Source organism: Dasypus novemcinctus, chromosome 18 (genome assembly GCF_030445035.2).
Source record: "Dasypus novemcinctus isolate mDasNov1 chromosome 18, mDasNov1.1.hap2, whole genome shotgun sequence".
NCBI classification, from domain to species: domain Eukaryota; kingdom Metazoa; phylum Chordata; class Mammalia; order Cingulata; family Dasypodidae; genus Dasypus; species Dasypus novemcinctus.
In genome coordinates this window covers 6327633-6340171 of record NC_080690.1, presented here as the reverse complement: position 1 = coordinate 6340171, position 12539 = coordinate 6327633, and the positions used below count along the sequence as shown (strand labels likewise).

Below are 12539 nucleotides of genomic sequence, written 5' to 3'. Positions count from 1 at the left end.
CTGAAGTTGTTCATAGGGTGTTGAGATAATTATTTGTGGCAGGAAGTTTCTCTCTTTATTTATGGCTGCTTCCAAGACCCTCGTGTTAAGCTCTTATGTTCCAGTTCTTTTCACTGGCCCCCAGGATGTATCTGCGCTGCCAGTGAGCTAGAAGACCTCTCTGCCCTGTTGTGTCCATGTTTAGTGTATAGTCAGCTAGGCTAGCTGCTCGAACAACTCCAAACTTCAGTGACTTCGTGGAAGGTCCTGTGGATGATCCTTGTTGGGAGCTCTCCTGGATGTCTGTCCTTTAAACACAGTGACTGAGTTTTAGGCTTTTCTATGAAATGATTCCACCATCTTGGAAATCCTCCCCTTCTGTAAGCAGGGACGGGGGGAAGGGGATGGAAGGTCTTCCAGAACATTTCAGGGGCCAGCTCTAGAAGTCATGAAAATAATGTCACCGACATCCTGCCAGCCAGTGTTTAGCTGCAAATTCAAAATAACTGCAATGCAGCAAGGAGCACAAGATATGGGTAGCCATAATACTGGGACAAATTACCAGAGACTCATAGCAATGAGAGCTTATAGCTTGAAGAGCCTTTTCCAAGACCAAATCAGGAGTTGCAAAGTGAAATGCCTAGAAGGCCAGGCAAGTGTGAAACTAATTCAACTGGGCATGAGGTGGAAGGGCAACTCCATAGGAGTGGCAGATACAAAGATGACTCAAATGCACACTCTACAAAACATAATCATTCAAATTTTATGAAAGACTGCTCTGGCTAAACTAACCACATCAGCCGGTCACATCTACCCCATATGCTGCCAGTTGGCAGTCTATGGTCTGGGAGAGGAAAAACAATCCCTTCACTGGAAATGAACTCTAAAGGTGGCTATGTTCTTGAATCAGCACCTGCCAGGGGAAACCAACCTTACGAGAGCAAGTTTGCATAGCAGCAAAGAAATGGAAGCTAAAAGAGAAGCAGGTATAAAGAAGGGTGATGTAAGGATGTGCTATCTGTGTATAAACGTAGGGCAGTGTCCCTTGCCTGGAGGAAAAAGCTCTGTGTTGCCTTTTTTTGAGGGATGCTTGTCCTTCTGCAAAAGGAGCACAACTCTGCCCACAACTGGCAATGATGTTCTGAGGGTGTAGCCGACCACAAGATGCAAAGTCCCTCCTGATTCTTTTACTCTTGGGTTCAGCCCCCTGCTTTGCCCTTGGCATATTTCTGAATACAGTCCATGCACTCAACAGTTTTTCAGTTGCAAGCACATTAATATTTTGATGATATTTGTCAATATCTACCCTAGAGGTTATCAGAGAATCATGTATATTGGTTCCCACACAATAATAATAGCAAATATTTATTGAGCAACTGCTATGTGTCAGGTACTGTTTGAACATGTTTACAACGATCCACTCATATTAATCCTCACAGTATCCTATTTCACACCTGAGGAAACTGAGGAGGTTACATGCCTGAGGTTACCCAGTTGCTAAATGGTAGAACCAGGATTCATGTCCAGCCAATGTTCCTGGGACCTGTGCCAACACTTTTGGGAACACACAATCTGCCTTCATAAGTAGGCTGATAGTAATTTTCAAATAACAGAAATCCTTTGGTGATCATAAAACTTGGTCATCGTTGAGCTTTCAAAGGTGTGTTGGTTACCTATTGTTTATGAGGTTCAAAGAAATTCGCAAATGAACAAAACAAGCATGTAGGAACCATCATTGCCATGGCCTTAAACATAAATTTGGAATATTGCTTGTACTATATTTTCTAAAAGTGTTAAAGAGAAAAGTGACATCTGGTGATGGTGCAGAAGGGGCTTACCTAGTTTTCAGTCAGGCCCAAATACTAATTCTTACAACACTGAGGGATGATCCTTCACACTCCATCACCAAACTAAATGTAACCAAATTGAAGAGTAGGTGTGACAGATGGATTCACAGATACTGTTTTGAATTATGCTCAGAAGAGGCAAAACAGTAACTACAACACTCTGCCTCAACTTACCATCAAGACATTTATTTACTTATTGGAAGCACTAACTAAATCTTGATACTTGTTTAAATGCAGTTTTGTAATTTCTGAGTAGTGCTATGTGAAACTGAGGAAGGTGCGTTAGAATTCACTTGAAATCAGAGTGTGGTGATTAAGGATGGGTCTATACTTCCTCTCCACTCACCGAGCTAGATCTTACCTTGAAATGGAAATGACCCTTCTATGGGATTGCTTCCTGTGATCCTCCTAGACGAGATTAGATTCCTCTGCCCCCACGCAACCCCCATCCTGCCCAACCAACCCCAGGCTTTAATGTGCTCCCATATGTCCTCCCATGGCCCACTGGGTGGACTGGGGGAGAGTGTAAACTATAATGTGGACCATTGACCATGAGGTGCAGCAGTGCTCAGAGATGTATTCACCAAGTGCAATGAATGTCCCATGATGATGGAAGAGGTTGTTTTCATGGGAGGAGTGGGGGGTATATGAGGACCTCATATTTTTGATTGTAACATTAAAAAAAATAAAGACCAAAAAATCTATGAAAAAAAAAAGCAATCTATACTTCCCTCTCAAGGAAAATTTTAATTTTAGTTAATCAGTTAATTTAATTATTTGTCAATGCTGCTCTCCTTTTCTAGACCACAATAATAGTTAACACTTATTGACCACTTTTCCTGGGCACCAGTATTTTAGTAGCTTGTCTGGTATATGTTATTCCATTGAATCCGAACAGCAGCTCTGCAATATGTAACTTATATTCCACATTTTTCTAGATGAGAGAACTGAGGCACAGAGTAACCACAAAAAATGCCAAATCACACAGTCAGTAAATTACAGAGAAAAGATTTGAAGAAGTAAAATGACTCTGGGGTGCGGTCTTTTAACTACTATATTATAGCCCTTCTCTGTAAGCTCCGTGACAATCTAGCAAAGCGCTCACTGCATTCTAGGAGACAAATAAGTATTTCTGAATAAATGAATGAATGAATGTACTGATGAGTAAGTGAATGAGTGAATTAATGGTTTGACTAGTTCCTATCTCATACTTTTTTGCTACAAAGGCTTTACTTTGAATTTTGACCAGTTGGAAGAATTGATCCAAGGATTTGCATGGGTGTAACTGAGCATCTGGACGTCCTCCTACCCCACCCACGCTGACCCTAGCACCTCCCCAGTGCCAATAGAGTTGGCCTTTGGAAAATGTTTCCTTTTCTTTTATGACTCCAGAAGAATTCTGAATAGACCCTGCCAAGGAATCAGGATAAAGACTGAGCTGCGGAGGGATAAAGAGGGGAACTGAACTCACCCAGGGAGTTGTGTCCAGATCTTCCCCGCTGTGCTGTCTTGGTCCTGGATGCTTACTCCATGGGACCTGGGAGAAATTCGTCTCCATTAGCATCTATGGGATGTCTGCTTTACTGGCCCGGGATTTGAAGCAGAATTAGCCGATTAGAAGGTTAAGGTGTAATAGTAGGCATCGGGTGCCTGCAGGCGACCTTTGAGCATTTGCTGTTTAACTGAATTAGCGCTGGCCTGTTATAGATTTTCTGCTTGCAGAATTGCCAGCACATTATTCCAGAGTCCTAAATCTGCATTCCATATATGTGCCACTTGGGATGTCTATGTTATGATTGCCTCAGAAGTGATCTAACCTGAGTCTATGCTCAGTTATAAGCACAACTGCACTGTGGCTGGACTAGCGCCTCCTTCCCCTTTTGATTATAGAAAGGTGACTTACCCAGGTCCTATTGTTTCCAGGCCAGCTGAACCATCACCTTGCAGAGACTGAGGCTTGGTGTCCTTCTTGGGCTCAGTGCACTTCCCAGGGCTGGCATTTAGAGAGGAGCCCAGGTCGCTCGGTTTCCAACCTCAGCTTGCTCCTGTGAGTTCTCGGGTGCGCATGATAATGCATTTCCTTCAACAGCCTATGCACAGAGGTTAAGAGGGAAGGTTCTGGTATCGATCGAAGTTTGAGTTCTGGGGAAGTAGATTCTGAGGCAAAGATCTGGGTGCAAGTAGTTTATTTGGGAGGTGGGCTCAGAAAATACCAGCAGGGGATGAGGAAATGAACCAAGGAAGGGAAGGAAGCTAACAGAGGGTGATTTATGAGGGCATCTACTGCTGTGGGAAACTGGAGATCAATTCCAGGTGGAAATTGGGAGTTATCCCACGGGTGGGGTGAGGGACCTGGGCTATTTATACACAGCAGCTATTGGCCCGGGCTGCTTCTGGGATGCTCATCTCCAAGCACGTTTGGCCTGGACCATGCTCAGATAAAGTAGCCTTCTACAGATTCCAGAGAAATATCTCAAACAAAGAGGTACGAAGTCCCACCCCTGATGTGGCAATCCTGACGGGTGTGGGCAGGCACTGCCAGTGGTCCCCTGGCCCTCGTCCTAACTATGACCTTGGGCAAGTTTGTTAACCTCTCCAGCATTTTAGGTCCCCTCCTCTGTAAAATGTGTCTTACAACAAAACACACATCCTAGGGCTGTTGGGAAGATAAAAAGAGATAGTGCATAGGATGAGCTTGGCACAATGCTTGTCTTAGAGGAAGCGTTCAGAAGTGTTATCTTCATTTGTTAAGTATCTGGAGCATCTTTACTGGGCCAGAGTATATGGTCAGTGATCGGTGTAAACAAATGGGGGCAAAAGGGGCTGATCCCTCTCCAACCTATCCTACTGTCCTTTGACTCTTTCTGACCTCACACTGAGTCACAGATTGTCCAGGAAGGTTGTAAAACATTTAGCCTAATTTTTTGAGGAGAGGAGGAAGTAGCCCAAGGATTAAGAAAGGGAAAAATGAGCCTTTGGAAGCAATTTTAAATTTCAAATTTGCTAATAGCCAAATTTACAAACAGAAGAAGAAACTGGTAAGATTACTTTTGATACTGTATCTGTTTAGCCCAATATGTGCAAAATTATCATTTCAGCATGATCAATATAAACATTAGATATCTACATTCATTTTCTTTGTCATATCTAGACTTCAAAATCCAATGCATACTTTACACTCACGGCTTCTCATTTCTGGACCAGCTAAATTTCAAGTGCTCATTAGCCACATGTGGTTTATGGCCACCATGTAGGACAGCGACAGCCTAGTAGGTCCTAGATTCCTTTCAGAAGGAACTTCCAATGGAATGGTTCGCCTTATTTTGCCCCCTCTTCAAGGATAGCAATGCTCCTTTGCATACATGAAAGTGAAGTTGATTTCAGCCAGACATCATATGAAATTGACAGTTTCTGTAATAAAATTTCACACATGGAAACCATGGTGAGAATCTTAGCAGGTGTAAATATCGGACGAAGTTATTCCTTTCACGGCAACTTAATGGGAACTGCAGCAGCTGTTCCCATTTACATGTTTTCCAGATTTCACTGCCAAAATGAATTGTTGGCAGCCACAGCAGAAGTATCAACTTACCTCTTCATTTGGGAAATAAAATTAAAACCTCAGCTCATTTCTAAGAGTCACAGATTTGGTAAAAGTTAGCGGGGCAAACACACGAGTCGACATTAAAATATTGATGGCTTTGCTCTTCTCAGGTGCTGCTGCTAACATCTGCAGAAGATTTGGACTGCACTCCTGGATTTCAGCAGAAAGTGTTCCATATCCAACAGCCAGCTGAATTCATTGAGGACCAGTTGATTCTAAACTGTAAGCAACGTCACGGTAACCTGACAATGCTTTTGGCCTATTTGGTTTCACCAGTGCCTTGGAATGGGTCTCAGTAGTATATTCTAAACTGTTCTCTGATCATTTTTCTTCTATCACTGCTTGACCCAGGTGGAAGGCCTTGGATAAGGGCCTGCCTTTTCAGGTTAGAGGTGAATAGAGTGGTCAGTGTGCTTCTCTCTACAGTGCTCTTTCACCAGCAGGCATTTCCTGGCCAGTCCCAGGAAAGGGGGCTGTCGCCCTCCAACATGACTATTGCACTGTGTAAAGGAAATGAAGTCCATTTCCCCTGGGCAGACCCCTGTTTGCAAAACCATCACTTTCCTGTAGATTGGCGTCTGACCTGTAGGTTTATACATAGCATTACATCAAAAGAATGGTGAGAGCATACTGTTGGTTTCTGGGAATTTTTAGGCATAGCAACTCAAAATTCTTGTTCCTCAGGCTAATAAGACAGTCTTCAGAAAGATTCAAAACCTCTACAGGCTATTCTGTGGGTTAAAATCAAATACTCCAGGGAAGCAGACTTGGCCCAGTGGATAGGACGTCTGCCTATGACATGGGAGGTCTGCGGTTCAAACCCCGGGTCTCCTTGACCCGTGTGGAGCTGGCCCATGCACAGTGCTGATGCGCGCAAGGAGTGCCATGCCACGCAGGGGTGTCCCCTGTGTAGGGGAGCCCTATGCACAAGGAGTGCTCCCTGTAAGGAGAGCTGCCCAGCGCGAAAGTGCAGCCTGCCCAAGAATGGCACCTCATACTTGGAGAGCTGACACAACAAGATTACGCAACAAAAAGAAACACAGATTCCCAGTGCCGCTGATAAGGATAGAAGCGGTCACAGAAGAACACATAGCAAATGGACACAGAGAGTAGACAATTGGGGGGGAAGGGGAAAGAAATAAATAAAAAATTTAAAAAAACCTTAAAAAAATCAAATCAAATACTCCAAAATCCCAGTTAATTTCCTTAAAAAGTATACCTCTCTGTGTTTATAATCACTTCCTGTTCTTAATGCCAAAATTATATTATTTTATATTTGTGAAGGCATAGCATTTCTCAGCTAAATGCAAAATGAGTACAGTTTTAGCACAGTAGAATTTGAAATCGGTGTTAGATAAATAACCAGTTATTTGTAGGCTTTTGTGCACCATGATTTACCACTGGGGGAAGGCGGGCATGAAAACAGTGATGCAATCTGGTTAGATGCCCTGAGGTCCCTTTAAGGAAGGTGACTGCACATTTGCTGTTACAGCCTCAGGTTTGTCTTTTATGCTAGCCACAATTCCTTGCTCCCATGCTATGTGGCTAGCATGTTTAAAGAAAAGAAAAAAACATGGCTGATTGGATTGTTCTGTCAGGCTGGAACAAATTTTAAGAGTTGAGAGGAACACAATAATGAAGACACAATGTTGAGCATCAAGGGAGCTATCCAAGGTGAAACCCAGGACATCATGATGCAATTATGCCAATGAAATCATTGCAATAATTAGAGTCAGTAACAACGAGGTGCAGGACTGGCACAATGAGTGAATTCCAATACGTGATTTCATGTTAATTTGATCCTGAGCGTGACTCTGGGGTCAGGCTGTCAGGAACCCTCATTTGTCTTTTGATTCTTTCACGTATCAGAATCAATATATTTCAAATGAAACTTGGTTGAAGATCACCATTTCTTCTGCCTTTCCTTCCCTCCTCCCTTCCTGTCCTCTCCTCTCCCACCCCTCCCCTCTCCTTTCTCTCTCTCTTTTCTCTTTTATTCTAAGCGATTATCCCAAACAGCATCTATGTTAACATGCTTGGAAATGAGCTGCGACCCTGAGTATGGAAATGAATAGTTGGTATGCTGAGCAGGTTCATAAATGCGACTGCTTCTGTAATCTTCATGACATCAAACAGCTTTTAATTCACCGCTGAGAAGCTGGAAATAATCATACTTTGGGAATCTTTTTTTAAAATTTAAACTAAGCCATACTGTAATTCCAGTATCACAGTTTTGTGTGTGTTTGTGTGTACGTTTTTTTTAAAATCCCTAAGTAATTAAGTGGGTTATGGTTGTTGGTTCTGTGTAAGCTAGTAAACGCTAAATAGAACTGGGTTGATTACCAATGATAGCACATTCTGGAAAAGTCAGTGTTTTGGGAATTGAAGACACTTAACATTTTATATTTGTGTTTGGGCTGTTGGTTCAGCAAAATCTAACTAATCCCTTCTCAATGAAACCATATGTCCATAGCTGGTACTAGAGGAAAAAGACCAGATCTGATTATGCATTTTAAGTTAATATCAAAGCAATGAAGATAGGCAGTCTTATTTTCTTTGTATGGTGAATTTTGGGTAATTTCCACCAGTTCCCTTTCTCCAGGGAAATGTTATGTGCATATACCCTGTGAATAAAGTTAATTTTGCTGAACTGAAGACCAAAGTTTTTCCATTCTTGTGAATACCCACTGAGTATTATTTTAATTTCTATTCCATCATATGTTCTACTTGCAAAAGGAAACAGCCCAAAATATTAGATGGGCATTTCTCTCTGAGTAAGCAGAATTTTTTCTCTCCCTCTCTCCCTGAGTGTGTATGTGTGAGTGTGTATATGTGTGTGTGTTTCTTTCATGCATTTCTTTATGGTTCAAGCCAAGACCTTTCTGTTTCTGAAAAATACTAATAATCAAGATACCAATGCATGCTCTCCAAGTGAAGCCCGTGTCGACACATACCTAACATATGGAAACTGAAGAGTCCAACAGAACCTGAAATTTTAGAATACTTAGATATTTGGGGTCTCATCCCAAAGATCCAGGCAGTGGTTTGGGACATTCGTGATGTAAAAATAGAAGCTGATGTGCAAGCTAATAGCAGAGGTTGGAAGAAACCAGCTTAGGAACCTTGTCTCGGGTCCTGCTTATGGCATTTGTACTTTCCATTTTTCCTTTAACTGAAACCTTTGCAGTATTTAAGAGCTTCGGGTTACCAGTTGTGAATTTTTGCGTTTCAGAAAGTGTAAATATAGCACAATAAATCAATTGAGGTCTATACTCCTCGCCATTCTATAAAGTTGTCTCAAAGTGTTCTTTCCCTGACAGACATAGTATATGTGCTCACACCCCAGAATTATATCCAACCATTCTGAATTCTGCTTTCAGCCTGTTAGAGGGAATGTTTATTCTGCCCACGGCTCCCTACTCTCTTTGTTCAGACAGTAATATTTCCTTTTATCCTTTTTCATCTTCCTCCTCAGTTCTCCATGACTTATCTTTTTCTGCTTTAACTGTTACTAATGGTCACCTCCACTCCTTTTATTCCCTAATATTTTATTCACTGTTCACTCTGATACATCTTTCCCTCAGTTCCTTCCAAGGCCTTTTATTTTCTTCACATCCAAATAACTCTTTATTCTACTTCCCTTTCCACTAACTAGACTTGCTTTCGTCTACAAAAGGCCATTTTTCAACAAGCTGCAAGGATCAAAACAAGTCATCCCATGATTTCTTTTAATGCAAGCAGGGGAGCGCGTTCATTGTATTTTATGCAGCACGAGGCGGAGCCCCCAGCTCCTGGTAACTTGGCCACAATTTTCCTGGCTTCATCTCAGTCTTGAAAGGGGAGCTGAAAAGATGTGCTTATTCCCATTTTTCATTGGGACATTCAAGAAGAAAAGGGAAGGCAACACTACAGAAAGGAGAGTTGTCCAGTTGAGGACTTTAGACTCAGGGGTTTATGGAAGGGCTTCTCTAGCAGCTTCCTGCCCAGAGAACTCTCTTTTGGTGGCAGTTCTTGCTTCTCTAGCAAAATGAACACCATGTAATTCCCAGTAGTCACCAACTTGATGCGTTAGAGTTGGACAGTGTTTTAATTTCCTAGCTGCTAAAACAAATACCATGCACTGGGTTGGCTTAGCATTGAAATGTACTGCCTCACAGTTTCAGAGGCCAGAAGGCTGGGAATCTTCTGGCTGCCAGCAGTCTTTGGGGTTCCTGGCTTCTCCATCACAAGGCAGTGCACATGGTGATGTCTTCTACCACCTGTTCCTGTGGCTTCTCTCTGTCTTTCATTGTTAAGAACTCCAGTGATCCAAATTAAAGCACAGCCTGAGTCAGTCAGGCCACTCCTTAACTCAAGTAACATCTTGAAGAGATCGTAGTGGGTCCACACTGAGGCAGACCAAAACCAAGAACACATCCAAAGTGGGGTCCACGATTCAGTCCATCACAGGTGGCAATCCTGGTATAGCCTCCCAGCTGACATCTATGCTCCAGAATTCCTGCTGGCCCAGACAACTGGCCAACTGCCCAGCTTGTGTTCGCAAATTCCAAGTATAATGGCCCTCACTGACACCTTACGTTCTGTAAAATCACATAACAGAATAGTCTGCCCTGATCCTGTTAGCTCAGGCTCACCTTTCTGGGACTATGGAGGGGTTACTAGTCATCAAATTTACTAGCAGACCATACTCATAACTACTCATAACTCTCCTGCATCCATTTGTGGGAAACGTTGCCAGTATCCGGTGTCCACAAAGGATGTCCTATTGCCCCCCCCCACTCCCCTTCATGGATCACTTGGCTTAGGACATACACAAACACATATACACACAAACACACACTCAAATATATATAGAGAAATTGCCACAGTTAAGTTATAACATACAACACTAATAGTCATATTTTTAATAAAGAACCAGTATTGGTCAGAATAGGCTATGCTGTGGTAACAAACAACCTGTCACCTAACACAGTAAATGCTCTCTTACTCAAGTTGTGGTAGGATGCAGGTCAGACTCCCCTCCACACAGGGACTCAGGGACCCAGGCTACTTCCAATTTCATTGTGCCATCTGTGGCTTCCAGTCACCATGATTTCACTGAGCTGGCAGAGAGAGGGACAAGAGAGAACATGGGAAAGGCAGCCCAAATGCTCAACCACCTGAGCACAGAAGTGACGTATATTATTTCTGCCCACGTTCTATTGGCCAGGCCTAGTCATGTGGTCAACCTAACTGCAAGAGAGTTTGGGAAATGTGTAAGGATGCGTGCAACTGTGAACATCCCTGGTTTCTACACAGAGTTCAACAAAGCAGTATTATCTGAAGCAACAGGAGACTCTAGAAAATGCCACAAAAGATGCAACAGTCTCAGTTACCAGAACCTGATAACAGAGGACAATGTTGGTCAGTTCCAACAGGAGAGCAAGGTCATGATCCTTTGACTACCTCCTCCTTTCCTTAGCTTCCTGCGGAGCAGACTGAGCTGCTTCCCTGCTCCCTCTCAGGAACAGCCAGGGAGGAACCTCACCTTTTTGAAGTTTCCAGTGAGGATGGACTCCAGGTGTTCCCACTAGTGTTCATAATATTGTGGTTAAGACCACATATATTTTAAATTCACATTGACCAAGGGTCAAATATCCACAGTCATGTTCGTTATGTGACTTCAAATGAATTATATGAACCCCCTGAGTTTGAATCATCTCATCTCTGAAGGAAGGATAGTGGCAGTCCCTAATTCTAGAGTTGAAGGAACAATTCATGGAAAGCATGCTTAGAATAGTGCTTAGAAAATAGTCCTTAATAAAGGGAGGTGGCTATTATTATATGGATTGTTATTTTAATTTATAGCCTCAATTTAATTTATTGTTGTTTAATTCATAGGCCTTAGGCCCAGTTTCCTTGTAATGCCCATAAGAACCTGGCTTTAAAAGAAACAGATCATATAGGCCATTAACAAGCCTGAACAGATTGAAAGAGGTTCTAAACTATGGATTCATGGACTTGCAACTTCATGGATGTGTGAATTTTTTTTTAAAAACTTGGATTGATGAGTTTTAAAAAATTTTTTACTAAGTCTGGATATGGAAAAATGGCATGAAAGTAAAGGAGGAAGGGTGGTAGGGGAAGACACAGAGACATGAAATACTGCCATTTACTTTGGCCATCATTTTATTTCACAAGGTTATTTGGATAAAATGGAGCACTACTGTGGAAAATAGTTTGGTGGTTCCTCAGAAAGTTAAGTATAGAATTGGCATATGACCCAGGAATCCCACTTCTAGGTATATACCCTGAAGAATTGAAAGCAGGGCCTAGAACAGATACTTGCACACCGGTTTCATAGCAGCATTTCCACAGTAGCCCAAAGATGGAAGCAACTCAAGTGTCCATCCAGAGGAAGGGATAAACAAAATGTGGTATAGCCATGCAATGGATTATTAGTCATCCTTAAAAAGAATGAAGTTCTGATACATGCAACAGTAGAGGTGAACCCTGAAGATACCATGATGAGTGAAATAAGTCCAGACATCAAAGGACAGATATATGATCTCACTTACATGAAATAATTAGAATATGCAAATTCAGAGTCTGAAATTAGAATACAGGTGCCAGAGGCCCAGCGGTGATGGGGAACGAGGAGTGAATGCTTAATTACTACAGTTTATTTGGGGTGATGGAAAAGTTTTCATAATGGATGGTGATGATAGTGGCACAAGATTGAGAATATAATTAATATTACTGTATAATTGAAAGTGGTTAAAATGGGAAAGTTGAGGTTGTAATATGTTAAACCAAAATTAAAAGCAAGCAAACAAACAGAGAACTATACAACACAAAGAGTGAACCCTAATGTAAACTATGGACTATAGTTAATAGTGTAATTATAATATTTTCCATCAATTATAACAAAGATACCACACCAATGCAAAATGGTATTAGTCAGGAAAACTGTGTGTGAGGGAGTGGGGTGAATATATGGGAACTCTAGTTTTTGCATGACTTTTTTTAAACCTATGGCTGCTCTTAAAAAAAGACAAAAAATACATACAGTACATTCCATTTTATTAACACAGAGACACACATGCACATAAAGATTGGGAGAAAATAAA

General features: G+C 41.9%; 1 protein-coding gene across 6 annotated transcripts in view; it reads left to right on the top strand.

The window, feature by feature from the left end:
* Positions 1-12539, top strand: part of CDH13 (cadherin 13) — a 1112406-nt gene that overhangs the window by 210176 nt on the left and 889691 nt on the right. For 2 of the 6 annotated variants that reach the window (XM_058279653.2, XM_058279651.1), the window contains exon 2: positions 5541-5652. In XM_058279653.2, coding sequence (XP_058135636.1) covers positions 5541-5652 — 112 coding nt within the window. Of the gene's footprint in view, positions 1-3749; positions 3874-5540; positions 5668-12539 lie in introns of those variants that run through there. The other 4 variants (XM_058279650.2, XM_058279652.2, XM_071209046.1 and 1 more) reach the window with 3 other exon arrangements.